Raw genomic sequence first — 16,125 nt, 5'->3', positions numbered from 1 at the left:
AAGATGAATGTAACCCAAAAGGTCAGAATTACAGCTTTTATCTTGTGATATTTACTGTACACTATATCAGTATATCTACTTATATCCATCAATCACTCAATATATATAAATATTTTTCCCTTTTACTGAAAAATGAATAATGGCCTCCTTGACTACTAATAATCTCTCTCTGGTTTTTATCATCATTTGGGAAAACTGTTGGCATCTTTGAAAGTGACAGCACACACACTCTTGGCAAAGTTTAAATTTGTCATTTACTAAAATTATAAGGACTGAGCAGAACTCTTGTTTTGTCAAATTATTACAGTGTCATTAAATGATGAGTCAGCTGCTTTTCCAATTGTAGAAAATCTTCATGTGGGAGAAGATAACGTTGAATGATTTCTATAACATGTGACTCAGTGGTGAGCTCATAGTCCTTCTTGTTCTTAAATGGTAGATGTCCAGCAAGCTCGCATAGTGCAACATTGAGAGCGGACTCCTCTTTGGTACCAAAACAAGCTACTCTGGGCCACACGGCAATGCGTACGCCTTTTCTTAATAACTTGTCATCATCCTCTTCGCAGGGTGGGGCTCCTCTGGTCATGAAGAGGTTGTGAGCAACATTGGCCTCCACTAGGAAGTCAGTGACATGACAGATGGCACTGGCGACATCCTTCACTCCCTTGGATTCGGTGTAGAATAGAAAACCTGCAGGAAATCCTCCCAAAGTATAAAATCCTTTGTTGGGAATAAGCGGGCGAACAGGAATAGTTTCAATACTGAGCTTATACTTCAAGTAATATCCATGAAGATGTAAATGATTGACAGATGCAAATGCTCCGAGACTGTTGAAGCCTACACGAAAAGATGGATCAGAGCTGAGCAGTACCGATTCAATACCAACTTGAATGGCAAGCCTTGTGAGGATTTGAGGAAAGCAGCGTGCTGGATCTGGAACAAGAAGACAATGTCCAAACTCCAGAGGACTGACATTGACCAACACAACAGTCTTACACGATTGACGGCCAATTTCATGCCCTTCGTCAGATTCCTTAATCATCTCAAATATGATCTCATCTGGATTGACTTTGTTAAAATTAAACAGCTCAGCATTGAAATCTTGCTGAATACTTAGGATCTCTTGAGGCTTTCTTCTCTCTAGTCCTCTCTTGACATTTAACTGGGCAACAAAACCACAGGGGCCAGGCAGGATACGTGTCTGTAAATCCTCCAAACGGTAGCGAAGGAGCCCCCTCTCCATCCTGTCCATCCATCCAGCTTGAATGGCAGTGTCAAACCTCGATTTCCATGCCGACGTGTTATTGGTATTGACGGGCACATCTTTAATAAAGTCTTGATTCCAGTAAACAAAGTGGACTGGCATGGCTGTGGAGGTGGGGTGGATGGTGTTGACGTTTTACATTGCTTGCGTAGATAAACAGGCTGGCGTCATTTTGCGTCTAGTCGTATGCCAGGTGTTTGGTTCCAATTCATAGGGTGAAAGGACAATAAATATTTCAATCAGAATATCAACTACAATATAAATCATACGTATGATCACGCAAAACAAGTGACTTACATTTGTGCACGTTTAACTGATGTTAAGCTCCTGTTAGTTCCCGAACAGTTACGTTGGTTCTTCGTCGTTGGTATTGGTATTTCCGATTTGAATTGACAAAATAAAAGCTATCCACAGTTTTCCGGGCGTGACTTGACTGTTAACTGTGTTTATTTGTCGTCATCATCATGATAATATGAAGCGAGTAAATGTTTGAATAAGATATAAACAACAGTATTGTACATATATAGGCAAACGAAGCGCGGATCCTATATTGTTTTACAACTGTTCAGCTCCTGTCACGTTTCTATTCTTTCTATCGGTTACACTTGCATTTCCTGCTTGAGATGCCAAAATAAAAGTACTATAATATTAGTAAGAATGCTATAAATTGAATCTCAACTTTAGTGTATTGTTACAGCCCCATCCCATACTCATCTTGTTTACTCATATTGCTAAAATACAGTTCAACCTCGGATCTCAACGCTAATTTGTTCTAGAAAGAGTGTTGAGAAGTGAGTTCCGAAGCAATTTCCCCCATTAGAAATAACTGAAAATGTAATAATCTGTTGTCAGCCAGCAAGATTGTACCCTTTTTTTTTTTTTTTTTTTTTCCGGAGCGAAAATGCATAGGGTTGAATATGCTATATAAATTAAATAAGAAACACACCATTAAAAAAATTAATTTAAGATCTACATAATGTGACATTGATTTGGCGCTGAATCTATGAACACGAATGAATGGAAGGGGAATCCAATTCCATAAGAAAATTGGAATTTTCAGTAGTTGTCCTTGCAGTTGAACAAGCACACAAACTAGCAGGTGGCTGCATTTTGTCAGTGTTTTCCTTTCTTTGTTTTTTCCACTGGGACCTGGCCGGTGACCCCATGTAACCCCCTTAGTAACACTAGCAGTTTTTATCACCTCTCTACTCCTCAAAAAGGAATTCATGGTCAATCTCGGCACTTTGAATCCGTCCATCACACAAACGCCTCTTTTATACTTGTCTATGATCAACTTTTTCAGCTCTATCGTCATTCTCGCCATTATCCTCTTCTGCTTTTCTCCTGCGTCTTTCTTGGGATCCATGTTTTTTTCTCTGGTACAGTGCAACCTTACAGTGGACCTCTGAGTTCGGGATTTGTTTCCTAAACTTTGTCCGAGAACCGGAACAAAGATTTCCCGACATTTAGAGTTGAAAACCGAATATGTTGAGTGCCGAGGTGGTTCTGGTGTTCCACTGTATGTCTAATAAAAAAAAACAGCACACAAACTAGCAGAATTACATTTCATTATATCAACGTAGCGTAAATTGTCTGATTGTGGTTATTTATCTATTTATATATTTATTTAATTACTAATTTATTTTTTGTCTAGTCATGTCTGCTACTGTTTTGTAACCCATGGTTTGGACTAACTTTAGAAGCAGCAGCTGGCCACTCAGTCATGTGTCTATTTTAGCGGCTGAGTAACTGCATGCTTTTGGAGATAAAGCAGACGGTGACTGCTGGAAGTTATATGTGTTCGGCTGCTTGGGAGCACTGCTTCATTTCATAGTATCTCAAATAGCATTAAGATAAGTTGGTTTTGTTCGTTAGTTTTTTTTTTCTTGCCGAGTAAAAGGACAACTACTGTAAAATAAGGATGGAGGCAGGAACAGACAAAGAAGTAAGTCCTCTTTTTAAACTTATGCAAAAAATATAACAACATTGTATGCATTTTAGCTTGTATATCGTTTATAGTTTGTATCTGGACAATAATACATCTGTTTATTAAAATACCATGCCATACTTTAACACATTAGCATATTAAAGTTTTTCATGGGACCATGTAAGAATTACGCATCAGTGCTTTAATTTAATTCACTGACATCGATCTATTTTGTAGACAGGAAATGAAAGAAATGATACAGCTCAGCCCCTACATGATACTAATCCCGAGTCATCCACCTCTGCTATTGTTGAAGGTATGCAAAGCACACATCTAGTCGTCATAACGTTTTCACAGTAAATTTGATTTATAACTGCATTTTGAAAATATAATTACAAACTCAACATTTCTTTAAATCGTTTAAATCGTTGTGGGATAAAGTCTTACATAATGTTTTACTTATTTGCTCTGAGGTTCTACAGGGCAGATGGCTGGGTCTGTTGAAAGGAACACACAAAATCCCAAAGACCAGTCTGCTGTTGATACAGCAAAGGAAACGGCTTTAAAACCAACCCTCCAACTGACTATTACTACGTTTACAGTGAAAAATGGTGATGATTTGAAAGTAGAAATACCAGTGCTGGGTAATCCAGCCCCAAAGATAGAATGGAAAAAAAATGGACAGGCTGTCAAAGAGACATCCAGGCTGGAGCTCCCAACTACATCATCAATGACAGTTTTTCATATCAGACACGCTACCAGGGAGCATGTTGGTCAATACTCCATCACAGCACGCAACAACGCTGGAAGCTACACAGGAGAAATCACAGTGGTCGTTCTTGAAAAGCCCGACCCCCCAATTGGGCCTGTGAAAATTGATGAAGTTAGTTCCGACTATGTGTCCATTTCCTGGGAGCCACCCGAATACACAGGAGGCTGTCAGCTTGACAACTATGTCGTGGAGAAACGGGACATTACTAACATGGAGTGGCAAACCGTATCAGCAACGACAGTGCGGACAACAATCAAAGCCACCAAACTAAAGACTGGTAGTGAGTATCAATTCAGAGTGTTTGCAGAAAATAGGTATGGAAAGAGTGCTGCCATCACATCTTCAATTGTACTTGCGCAGTACCCATTTAGTGTGCCTGCGGCTCCTGGTACACCTTTTATATCCACAGTGTCAAAGTACAGTATGTTAGTTGAATGGGCACCCCCAGGCAGAGATGGAGGTAGTGCTGTCACTGGCTATCATCTGGAGCGAAAGGAGAAAAACAGCATCTTATGGACCAAGCTGAACAAACTCGCCATACCTGACACCCGATTCAAAACGACTGGCCTGGAGGAAGGCATTGAGTATGAATTCAGAGTCTTTGCTGAAAATATTGCTGGGCTCAGTTCATCGAGCAAGATATCTGACTGTTATGTCGCAAGAGATCCCTGTGATCCACCTGGTAAACCTGAAGCTGTTGTCATTACAAAAGAGAATATCACACTCCAGTGGGCCAAACCTGGCTATGATGGTGGCAGCTCTATTACAGGCTACGTTGTTGAAAAGAAGGAGCTTCCAGATGGCCGCTGGACGAAAGCAAACTTCACAAATGTTATTGAAAATCAGTTCACAGTTACAGATCTGACGGGAGGCCAAAGTTATATGTTCAGGGTCACTGCCAAGAATGGTGCAGGTGTCTGGAGCAAACCTTCTGAATGTATAACCATCTTTGCTGAAGATGTAATTGAAAGACCTTCTGCGATTATGGACCCCAAGTTCAAGAGTACAGTTATTGCCCAGGCTGGGGAAACACTTATAATTGAAGCGGATTACTTTGGAAAACCCCTTCCCGAAGTAAGGTGGCTGAAGGATGGTGAGGAAATTAACAAAGCTACCCCAAGGACTGATGTAAAAAACACCATCACTCATACAACACTGACTATCAGGGACTGTGCACGAGTGGACGGGGGATGCTTCGTCCTGAGTCTCACTAACATTGATGGAACAACATCCATGCCGGTCAATGTAAAGGTGCTGGACAGACCCGGTTCTCCAGAAGGACCTTTAAGGGTGAAAGCTGTCAGTGGTGAAAAATGTAATCTTCATTGGAACCCCCCTTTAAATGATGGCGGAGCCAGTGTTTCACATTACATTCTTGAAAAAAGGGAGACAAGCCGTGTTACATGGACAGGAGTTGATTCTCATGTTGAAACTGTCAGTTACAAAGCAACCAAGCTGACACCCGGGAGAGAATACATATTCCGTGTTTGTGCCGTGAACAAATTTGGTGTCGGGGAATATCTGGAATCAGAACCTTTCATCGCACAAAATCCTTTCAAAACACCCAGTGCTCCTTCTACCCCTGCTGCCAGTGCTGTGACCGGAGACTCTGTCATGTTGACGTGGGAAAGACCTGAGACTGACGGGGGCTCTGAGATAGATGGCTACATCCTGGAGAAACGTGATAAAGAGGGTGTTAGGTGGACAAAATGCAACAAGAGAAGACTGAATGACTTGCGCTTCAGATGCACAGGACTCACCGAGGGACATTATTATCAGTTTAGAGTATCGGCAGAGAATACCGCTGGTGTTGGTGCACCCAGTGAGCCAAGCGATTATATTAAAGTGTGTGATACATCATACCCTCCTGGTCCCCCTACCAACCTCAAAGTGACAGACCATTCGTGCAGTACTGTCTCTCTATCGTGGTCCAAGCCTATCTATGATGGTGGCGCGCCCATTAATGGATTTGTTGTTGAGATGAAAGAAGCAGCAGATGATAAGTGGCTAACATGCACACCAAACACTGAAGATACAAAAGACACCATAAAAGGTCTGAAGCAAAATGCAGAGTACAACTTTCGGGTGCGCGCAACAAATGCCAATGGAGTCGGCGAACCGGTGGAATTACCAGGGTCTGTGGTTGCAGCTGAGAAACTAGAGCACCCCGAAATTGAGTTGGACACAGCTTTGAGAAAGCTAGTTAGTGTTCGAGCCTGTTCAACGTTACGTCTCTATGTTGCTATCAGAGGAAGGCCGGAACCTGAAGTCCAATGGTCAAAGGAAGGTGGTGCTCTCAGTGAGAACGCACAAATAGAGGTGACAGGGACCTACACATTGCTGATGATTGAAAATGTGAACAGAAATGACACGGGAAAATATGTATTGACTGTTACGAACTGCAAGGGCTCCAAGTCAGCATTCGTCAATGTGCGAGTGTTGGATACTCCCAGTGTACCAACAAACCTCCAAGTGAAAGATGTTCAGAGAGATTCTGTGCTCATCACCTGGGAGGCTCCTCTCATTGATGGAGGAGCAGTGATTTCACATTATGCCGTGGAAAAGAGAGAGGAGAATAGAAAGGTTTTCACAAGTGTGTGTAGTAACTGCACAAGGAACTCGTGTAAAATTGACAACCTCCAAGAGGGATGTTTTTATTACTTCCGTGTCTTGGCTGTAAACGAGTATGGAAGTGGACAATCAGCTGAAACAAAAGAGCCTGTTAAAGTGTCTGAAGTGGCTTCTCCTCCTGGGAAAATTACACACAGCGATGTCACCAATGACAGCGTAAAACTCTCATGGGAAAAGCCAGATCATGACGGAGGCAGCAAAATTACACGTTATATTGTCGAAATGCAAGCAAAAGGACATGACAAGTGGAGAACCTGTTCTGAGAGTAAAACACTGGAAACAGTCATTCATGGACTGACAAAAGAAATGGAGTATTTCTTCAGAGTTAGTGCTGTGAATGAAAAGGGGAAGAGTGAGCCCAAGCTCCTGTTGACACCTGTTATCGTGAGAGACACAAGTGCTCAACCCATTATTAGTTTGCTGTCCAGCACATTTAGTGTGAAGGCAGGGAATGATTTGAAAATTGATGTGCCATTCAAGGGTGTACCACAGCCCACTGTAACATGGAAGAAAGATGGCAACATACTCAAAGAGACCTGCAGGGTCAATGTGTGTACATCAGAGACATCATCTCAAATCATAATCAAAGATGCAACAAAGATAGATGTTGGCCTGTATGAGGTAACCGTCACCAATTCCGCTGGAATGACATCTGCTGAGATCCACGTGAATGTTTTTGAAAAACCTGGACCACCGTGTGATCTTACTGTGGAAGAAGTGAGCGCTGAATTTGTGGCTCTGAAATGGCAGCCCCCTCATTATTGTGGAGGATGTGAAATCTCTAATTATGTTGTTGAGAAGAGAGATGCAAACAGCACAATCTGGCAGACTGTGTCAGCCACCGTTGCCAGGACCTCGATAAAAATATCTCGTCTGACACAGGGCACTGAATATTACTTTCGTGTTGCTGCAGAAAATCGCTACGGGAAGAGCTCCTTTGTTGAGTCTGAACCAGTTATTGCTCAATATCCTTTCAAGGTTCCAAGTCCACCAAGCAATATCTCTGTTGTGAGTGCCTCAAAGTCTGTTATGGTCATTACATGGGACCCAGCGAGCAGTGATGGTGGCAGCCCGATTATTGGCTATCATATTGAACGCAAAGATCAAAGTAGTATTCTGTGGACAAAATTAAACAAAAATCCAGTGACAGAGAACAGATTCAAAGTTACAAATGTTGAAGAAGGCCTCGTATATGAATTCCGGGTCTATGCTGAGAATATTGTTGGTGTAGGTCCCTGCAGTAATACCTCTGAGCCTGTTGCAGCGAGAGACCAGTGTGACCCCCCACGAAATCTCACAGTTTCCAACATAACAAACTCTTCAGTTTCCCTCTCCTGGGAGAAACCAAACTATGACGGTGGGGCTAAAATTATTACTTTCATTGTAGAGAGGAAAGAGCTTCCAGATACATGTTGGCTAAAATGTAACTTCACCAACTTACTTGATACCTTTTGGGAGGTGACTGGTCTCACAGAGGGTGAACAATATGACTTCAGGGTTCTTGCAAAGAATGCAGCTGAGCTCTTCAGTGCACCATCTGAGGCCACCGGACCCGTGACTCTGCAGCATGATGTGGAGCCACCTAAAATTATCATAGAGGACAAATTTAAACAGGTTTTGGTTGTCAAAGTAGGTGATCTCCTAAGAATAGATGCTGACATCTCAGGTCGCCCAAACCCTACAGTGTTATGGTCAAAGAATAGTAGAGCCATTGGCACAAAGGGTAGGGTTGAGATTACAACAACCAAGACGCATACGTGTCTGTTAATCCGGGAGTGTGTTCGAAAAGACTCTGGACAGTACACTCTGAGCCTCCAGAGTACTGCGGGTACCACATCTATTGCGTTTACATGCAAAGTCTTAGACAGGCCTGGTCCTCCAGCTGGACCCCTGCAAGTGTCTGGACTTTCAGCGGAGAAACTCACTTTATCATGGGGACCTCCTCACGAGACAGGCGGTGCAGAGATCATGCATTATATCGTTGAGAAGTGTGAAACCAGTCGTGTGGCCTGGACTCTTATCTATGGTGATTTGATGGCAACCACTTGCAAAATAACTAAGCTGCTTAAAGGGAATGAATACCTCTTTAGGGTGAGGGCAGTAAACAAGTATGGCGAAGGGGAGACTTTGGAAAGTGATCCCATCAGGGCAGTCGACCCCTTCAACATCCCATCCGCTCCAACGGATGTTGAGGTCACAAGTGCAACGAGTGACGCTATGACTATCTGCTGGAAGAGGCCAGTATCTGATGGAGGGAGCCGAATCAGCGGATACATCATTGAGAAGCGGGACAAGCAAGGCATTCGTTGGCTGCGTGTTAATAAGAAGCCTGTCTACGACCTACGAGTCAAAGCCACTGGCTTACATGAAGGATGTGAATATGAATTCCGGGTTTTTGCAGAGAATGCTGCAGGGATAAGTGAACCCAGTCTACCATGTCCTCTCACCGTGGCAGAAGATCCACAGTTTCTGCCTTCCCCTCCTGGAAAACCTACACTTCTCGATTCTTCCAAGTCCTCAATCACTCTGTCATGGAACAAGCCGCTGTTTGATGGAGGAGCACCAATTACAGGCTACAAAGTTGAATTCAGAAAATCTGCCGAAGAAGACTGGTCCGTTGGGACACAAAACACAGATAAAACTGAGTTTAAAGTAACTGGGCTCACTTCAGGGACAGAATATGTTTTTGTTGTTAGATCAATAAATAAGGTCGGCATCAGTGAAGCCAGTCCTGAAACGGATCCTTATGTGACTGTGGATAGAGTGGAAGAACCTAGGTTTGATATTAGCACTGACATTAAGAAGACCCTCCATGTCAAAGAAGGAAGTGCCTTCACCTTCACCGTGCCTTTCACGGGCAAACCTATTCCAAGTGTGACTTGGGAAAAAGCAGATGTGGATTTGAGAATCAGAGGACTGATCAACACCACCGACTCAGACACCTCCATCACTGTGGAAAAAGTAACCCGCGATGATACAGGCAAATACATAGTCAAATTACAAAACGATGCCGGGAATGCCTCTTTGACTCTAAGTGTGAAGGTTCTGGATTCCCCTGGTCCACCAACACATTTAGCTGTTAAAAATGTTACCAAGAACTCTGCCACAATTACTTGGGACATTCCTGAGAATGAGGGAGGAGCCTCCGTTAAGAACTATCTTGTTGACATACTGGACATCAGCAGAAAAGGATGGACAAGACTCACAAACAGATGCCACAGGTTGTCCTACAAGGTGACTGACCTGGAGGAAAGGGGGATCTACTACTTTAGAGTCACCGCTGAAAATGAATTTGGAATCGGTGTTCCGGCTGAGACGAGGGAAGGAACAACAATGACAGGTAGAGTCTGAAAAAAAAAAAAACATTAATAATGTTGAGTTACCATCTAAACAAGTTGTTCAGTCAAATGAATCTAAGAGAAAGAATTATTACATGCTGTTTTGCTCCACTGTATTCCGGTGACTGATTCTCTTTTTATGTATTTCATTTTAGATTCAACAAACTGGGAAACAAACCCGGGTGCTTAGTTTGTGTTTCCTCCAGAGTTGAGCTGAACACTTCGGCATGTTGAGAAGATTGCTGAGCTATCCAAACTTTGTTCAATTTCAAAAAGTATCAGTTCTTTGAATTCACGCATATTGTGCTGTAGTCAAACTACAATGTTTTTATAGCATTCTTGTCTAAGTTTAATGAAATAAAATAAAAGATGACATAACCTTGGATTTCGAATTGTAAAACATTAGTTATGCTTATTGATGAGCTACATCAAACAATTTATCTGTTTCAAACATAGAGCCATCCATCTACAAACCCCAATTCCAATAAAGTCGGAACCTTGTGTATAATGTAAATAAAAACAGAATAGAATGATTTGCATTTTTTTAAAACCTGTATTTAATACACTAAGTCAAGACATTTAATATTCAAACTAACAAACCTTAGTTTATTTTACTTTTTCTCTACTATTTGAAATCTGATGCCTGCAATATGTTCTAAAAACGGACGGAGGGTCATGTTTACTACTGTTACACCACTTTTCCTAACACACAATTGTTTTAGCTTTGTAGGTGGAATGTCTTGCATTCTGTTTAACAACAAAGTCACTCTGTTGTAAGACATGCAGAAAGTGGCTTAGCATTCATTGTCTTGCTGAAATAGGTTTGCTTGGATGGCAGCATATGTTGCTCCAAAACATACTTAGCATTAATGTTGCATTTGGTCATGATTCGCTTTGCCTCTAAACGTTACGATTAAAAAAAAAAAAAACACGGGCGATATTATGTGAATTATGTACACGATGAAAAGACTAATCAATGCGAGAAACGTCTTATGTTTAAAAAAATATTTCCACATTTTAGACTGTATAACAACTATATATGTAGACAAAGCACCGCGTCACTAACCCTGAGAATACAAAGAAATGTCTTTTGGGACTTTGGTGACCATAGATTGTATGATCTTTTGGACTTTAGCTAACATCCGTACGCGGAGCTTGTCAAGCATGAAATGGTTAACAGGCTCACCGGAAGTACAGCGGCAACACAGTGTTTATAAGACAAAAAAGTTTAACGTTGGAAACTAACTATAGTACAAGATGGGGACAACGGCGAGTCAACTTGGAAAGGATTTGCTCTCAGAATACCAAGTAAGTGATCAACTATAAGAAACGCGATGCCGTCCTGGCTGATTTCCTGCCAAACAAACACTTGTTCCACCCAGCAACGTTAGCCAACTTAAAGCTATTTTAGCGTAACCCAAAAGAAGCAGCCTTCTACGCCAATTTTCAATTTGAAACAACATTGGTGTCTCATAATGTTGAATCCGACGTCAGAAAAGTAATATGTTGCTAACACCATGTACTATAGGATTTCCAATATTTTGTGAGTGACTATCATTCTACTTTCAGGAGCTGACGTTTTTAACAAAACAAGAAATTCTTCTGTAAGTGACCATTTGCATGCCACACGCTGAATATATTTGTTGTTTGAATGGCCAGGATTAATACGGTAGCTGCTTATGTAACACAATATTATGTTGTGGCTATTAATACCAGTGCGCATAAAAGATTCACTGAGCTGCTCATGAAAGATGAGAGAGACCTTCCAAACGCCAGGGTGCCCATGGAGAAGATCCTCACCCTTCCAGAACTCAAGGTACAATGTGTCACTGCTCTTATAGCGGAGTCATTCATCTGGTTAAAAGGAATTTCGCAATGACCCTTGTACTTGTTCCTGTTTCAGTCCAACCCATTTCGAACGAGGATCTGCCACGTCTTTTCAACATCCGAAGTGAAAGATGGAAGCCTCACCTTTGAGGACTTTCTAGATCTTTTGAGTGCCTTCAGTGACTCGGCAACACTGGAAATCAAGTCCCACTATGCATTCCGTATATTTGGTAAAAAGAAACTTAACTTAAAAAGAAACTTAGCGTGTGATTGGTTGATTCAAAGCAATAGCATACTTAATGCTATTTTGTCATCTTTAGACTTTGATGATGATGGAACTCTTGACTGTGGTGATCTGGAGAAACTGGTCAACTGCCTGACCGGCGAGACCGATGACACGAGACTAACCCCCGAGGAGATGAGACAGCTCATCAACAACGTGAGCGAGATCCTGCAATATGGACACAACATAATCAAATGTGTAATAATACCGAATGTCGTTTAGATTCTCGACGAGTCAGACATTGACAAGGATGGAACCGTGAACCTCTCAGAGTTTCAGCACGTCATTTCAAGGTCACCGGATTTTATCAGGTGACCATAAAAATGTAATTTAAAATGTGTGCCTTTGACAACTCAATTAACATATTTCCAAAATATTCTTCACAGTTCCTTCAAGATTGTGCTGTGAAGACAGAAATTGACCACCTACATTTATTATTGTTTAATCAGTTATATAAAGTAGTTATTTGCTGTAAATTTCTATGGAATCTATTGACTTTACTGTTATATGTAAAACACCTATTTGTATTTTTTAAATCTCTCTTTATATTTCCATATAAAAAGTTTTACAAAGTTGTCAAGCGTTTTGAGTGTATACAAAATACTTGGAATGTAATTCAAGTCTTAAGTTTTCACTGTGTACGATACAGTGCAAAGTCCATGTTTAGCAATAGTATACTGCTAATATTTAAGAGGCAGCTACTTCCTCCCTGACGACAGCAGCAAAAGTATTCCATGCCCCACACGTCACATCGACAACACGCATTTGTTGTTCACTGAAGAACTCCACACGGCGCGGCTCATCTGAACAGGATGTCTCGTATCCAAGCTGACCGTATTGACCTGAGGAGAAAAACAAGGAAGTTACCATCTCTCTTGTAAATCAAATGTAAATTATGTATGATTATTAGAGTTGTACTCAAACTCACCCCATCCCCAAGTGTAGAGGTCACCTGTGGCTAAAATGAGAAAGATCACATTGGAAACAGAAGTCCAACCCCAATTCAATGTAAAAAAAAATGACTCGTGTGAGTTTGATAGTTAAGAAATTGTTTAGAAGTCGCAATCTTAAAGAGCGATCTGTGCTCTCTGCATGCTCTGAGCCTAGTTTTCACATGTACCTATTGGGAGTAGTAATTTCATGCAGACATAGGGAAGTGACATCATGACTTACATGTCACAGCAGCTGTGTGACGGGAGCCACAGCCAACTGTCTTAATCTCACACGATGGAGTAACGTCCAGTAGTGCTGGGAATGCCTGGATAGATATGAACACTTCTTCGTCCTTCTCTCCCTCTGGTGTGTCTTTACATAAAAACAAGTTGGTAACAAGAGTTGAAAGATCTGTAGTTGCTAAACATAGTTTCATTTGGAAATTTTATTTTTAAGATAACGATTGTGACACAAATGCTGTCGATATTCTTCATGCTACATATCAAGCATCATGCAAGCAAATATGATTTCAGCAGTAAGGTAAGACAAGTGAAAAATGATCACAACACACATTGGGATGACTGACAGAAAATAATGCAGCATTTTAAATATTTTACATAACCCACCTGCTTCCTTTTGACTTTTTTGATGTTGCTGTGCCCTCCTAGCAGCTCGCGAGGGAAGTCCAAGCTGGCCACTTTCGTTCCAGCCCCACACATACAAGTCACCCCCGTCTGTCAGTACATTGAAATAGCATTTACGGGCATCCCTGATTACACTGGCAGAATCACAAGCGGTTCTTACCACTAATGCAGACAGTGTGCCAGCCTCCTGTGGCCACCCAGCTCATGGTCATGCCCCAAAGGGCCTCCACCACTCTGGGCTGCTCTTCAGATGAGAGGACACCGTGCCCTAATTGACCGTGACTGTAAAGTAGTTAAAAAAAGAATACAATAATGGTGTTCTGTAGAGCAGGGATACCAAATCTTTAATGGGAAATTTTAAAGTTAACCGTATGCCATCTCGTTGAATCTGTCTTTGTTCATGTAATTAGGCCAGTGAGGTACGCTACTGTTCAGAAAATTTGGGGTCACCCAGAAAATGTTGTGTTTTCCATGAAAACTAACATAATTGCACAAGACTTTTAAAGTGTAATCATCCATCAGCCTTCTAACACAATTAGCAAACAATGGACAATTAGTGTTAGGGTTGACAATTTATTTTGATCGTATGATTATGTTGAATAGAATCATTAACTGTTAAAACTTTCCACCTTCCCTTGACTCGTTGAAACTTTCCACATTCCCTTGAGTTGTTGAAACATTCCATGTTGTGCAAACGTTCTTGCTTAGTTTGTTGTCTAAAGATGCTCCACCAGTATCTGTTTATAAAACTTTGTAAAACAAAGAGATAAGACCCTCTGCACTGACTAAATTAGTTTGCAGAGGCGACCCCGAAACCTGTTCACCCTCACCACCACCCTGCTTTCTCTCAACTGTTGCCCTCTGGAAGACGCTACAGGCAAATGAAGACCAGGACAAACAGACTCAAAAACAGTTTCTTTCCCCAAGCCATAGCCGCCCTCAACTCCAGCCGACACTGATGACACTTTTTTTTTCCTGCACTACTACTGCACTTTGTCCGCACTACTGTTTCCGATTATTTATATACTTTTCTATTAGTCGATTACTTGACTTGACTATGTTACTCGTATCTACCTCATGCACTGGGTGGAGGTCTCCAATTTCATTGTACTATGTAGAATGACAATAAAGGTTTTCTGATTTCTGATTCTAAATAAATAGACTCCTGGAAGAGGCGAAAGTCAGACCGCTTTCAGGCGCTCTTGTGTGACACAAGAGTGATGATGGCTTTCTCCGCTTGCAAGCGTAAAAGGGGCAAACTGTCTCTCGTGTGGTTCTTGCATAAAAGGTAGTGAAGAAAACTATCAATTAGACCACTGGAGGGATGGTTGCTGGAAATGGGCCTTCATACATCTAGTATGTAGATATTGCATTAAAAGCCAGACGTTTGCAGCTAGAATAGTCATTTACCATATTGACAATGTATAGAGTGTATTCCTGATTAATTTAATGTTACACTCATTGAAAACTAGCCATTTTATTTTAAAAAAAGGACATTTCTAAGTGACCCTAAACTTTTGAACCGTAGTGTACACACTAATTATTCCATCTTCTGTGTATCCACTTATTGCTGGTGATTTATTTACTTATTTATTGTCAAAATATGCACCCTGGCAAAAACGAGGCTTAGAAACACTGCGCAAGATTACCAAAACTGACAAGTGTCTGAGTTATACCTGCCCAGTCCCCATGTGTACACACTTCCAGAGGCACTGAGGAGAATGCAGTGCTCTGCACCCAGAGCCAGCTTGGTGGCCTTCAGGTGTGGAGACAATGGCCGATAGAAAGGAGGTTTTATGGCAATGTAACCATCTGGGACTAACGGCAGATTCGGGGGCGGACCTGGAAAGCAGCAAAGTGATTTCAGTGAAGATGTTGATATAAACACCCAAATCAATCCAGAGGATGGCGCTATGGTGACTAGCGTCTTCCGTTTAAACGCCACAGCAATTATTACCAGCGCTTTCGGATGGAGTTTTGACTTCCATGCTCCATACTGGGGTCTTCTTCTCGTTGTCCAGGTCCCATGATTCAATTCTGTTTGGAAAAGCGAGGATTAAGAAAGACTCCCCGACAGTGGCGTCCGTGCACCCTGTCCCACAAATCCCACTCGCAGCGTTGAAACCTGCCAAGCATAAACCTGGCAACACAGCAACATCGAGCCATTTTCAGTGATAATGCATAAACGTAACTCGGAATTTTAGTTGCTAAGTGAAACTTTTCATCGGTCGCTCACCATTTGCGTGAAGGGTTGCTCTTCGACTCCAGCTCGCTCGGAGTCCACTTATTTTTCGACAGCAGCTTCCGTCAATATGACACTTGAACTCAAATGGCGTTATCACTTTAACCCTGTTGGTAGTGTCGTCGTCTGTACTAACAGGTTCACATACATGTATCTGTCCAAAGGCGTTGAAGCCGAACCCAAACCAGGGCATTAGAGTGGCTTAAGTTAGGTGACTCCGGCAGAACGTTAACGATGCAGCTTCCCACAAAATAACTGGTATTG

At 41.8% G+C, this 16,125-nt stretch overlaps 4 protein-coding genes across 5 annotated transcripts; 2 read left to right on the top strand and 2 right to left on the bottom strand.

Annotated features, from left to right (window-relative positions):
- Positions 1-236: 236 nt before the first annotated feature.
- gdpgp1 (GDP-D-glucose phosphorylase 1) lies at positions 237-1,781 on the bottom strand. The gene is made up of 2 exons (XM_049723161.2): positions 1,562-1,781; positions 237-1,442 (listed from the first exon to the last, which is right to left on the bottom strand). The coding sequence occupies exon 2, from the start codon at positions 1,364-1,366 to the stop codon at positions 302-304; it is 1,065 nt and encodes a 354-aa protein (XP_049579118.1). The 5' UTR covers positions 1,367-1,442; positions 1,562-1,781; the 3' UTR covers positions 237-301.
- A 1,231-nt stretch (positions 1,782-3,012) lies between these two features.
- Positions 3,013-10,310, top strand: LOC125971369 (titin). Of its 2 annotated transcripts, none has more exons than XM_049724629.2 (4): positions 3,013-3,209; positions 3,429-3,507; positions 3,674-9,934; positions 10,088-10,310. In XM_049724629.2, exons 1-4 carry the CDS (start codon positions 3,186-3,188, stop codon positions 10,120-10,122), a joined length of 6,399 nt encoding a protein of 2,132 aa, XP_049580586.1. In that variant the 5' UTR covers positions 3,013-3,185; the 3' UTR covers positions 10,123-10,310. The 2 variants fall into 2 exon arrangements, with proteins under 2 accessions (XP_049580586.1, XP_049580585.1); XM_049724628.2 differs by having other exon boundaries at positions 3,665-9,934.
- Positions 10,311-11,115: 805 nt separating this feature from the next.
- LOC125971373 (calcium and integrin-binding protein 1) lies at positions 11,116-12,617 on the top strand. The gene is made up of 7 exons (XM_049724637.1): positions 11,116-11,240; positions 11,502-11,536; positions 11,649-11,748; positions 11,836-11,989; positions 12,080-12,198; positions 12,265-12,353; positions 12,429-12,617. The coding sequence occupies exons 1-7, from the start codon at positions 11,190-11,192 to the stop codon at positions 12,448-12,450; spliced, it is 570 nt and encodes a 189-aa protein (XP_049580594.1). The 5' UTR covers positions 11,116-11,189; the 3' UTR covers positions 12,451-12,617.
- Positions 12,426-16,054, bottom strand: LOC125971372 (RCC1 domain-containing protein 1-like). Its single transcript, XM_049724636.2, has 8 exons — positions 15,856-16,054; positions 15,577-15,759; positions 15,296-15,461; positions 13,780-13,901; positions 13,602-13,709; positions 13,216-13,347; positions 12,971-13,000; positions 12,426-12,884 (listed from the first exon to the last, which is right to left on the bottom strand). Exons 1-8 carry the CDS (start codon positions 16,052-16,054, stop codon positions 12,730-12,732), a joined length of 1,095 nt encoding a protein of 364 aa, XP_049580593.1. The 3' UTR covers positions 12,426-12,729.
- Between the last annotated feature and the right edge of the window lie 71 nt (positions 16,055-16,125).

The sequence above is a fragment of the Syngnathus scovelli genome, chromosome 6 (assembly GCF_024217435.2).
Source record: "Syngnathus scovelli strain Florida chromosome 6, RoL_Ssco_1.2, whole genome shotgun sequence".
Lineage (NCBI taxonomy): Eukaryota > Metazoa > Chordata > Actinopteri > Syngnathiformes > Syngnathidae > Syngnathus > Syngnathus scovelli.
Note: the sequence above shows the minus strand (reverse complement) of the source record. Positions and strands in the feature narration are given on the sequence as shown.

Coding starts and splice junctions, on each gene's coding strand:
- gdpgp1 (XM_049723161.2), bottom strand. CDS start 1,366: ATGCCAGTCCACTTTGTTTACTGGAATCAAGACTTTATTAAAGATGTG.
- LOC125971369 (XM_049724628.2), top strand. CDS start 3,186: ATGGAGGCAGGAACAGACAAAGAA. Junction 3,210..3,428: donor AGGCAGGAACAGACAAAGAA/GTAAGTCCTCTT, acceptor TCTATTTTGTAG/ACAGGAAATGAAAGAAATGA. Junction 9,935..10,087: donor GGAAGGAACAACAATGACAG/GTAGAGTCTGAA, acceptor ATTTCATTTTAG/ATTCAACAAACTGGGAAACA.
- LOC125971373 (XM_049724637.1), top strand. CDS start 11,190: ATGGGGACAACGGCGAGTCAACTTGGAAAGGATTTGCTCTCAGAATAC. Junction 11,241..11,501: donor ATTTGCTCTCAGAATACCAA/GTAAGTGATCAA, acceptor TTCTACTTTCAG/GAGCTGACGTTTTTAACAAA. Junction 11,990..12,079: donor CTATGCATTCCGTATATTTG/GTAAAAAGAAAC, acceptor TGTCATCTTTAG/ACTTTGATGATGATGGAACT.
- LOC125971372 (XM_049724636.2), bottom strand. CDS start 16,054: ATGCCCTGGTTTGGGTTCGGCTTCAACGCCTTTGGACAGATACATGTA. Junction 15,760..15,855: donor AGCAACCCTTCACGCAAATG/GTGAGCGACCGA, acceptor CTGTGTTGCCAG/GTTTATGCTTGGCAGGTTTC. Junction 13,001..13,215: donor TCACACAGCTGCTGTGACAT/GTAAGTCATGAT, acceptor TTCTCATTTTAG/CCACAGGTGACCTCTACACT.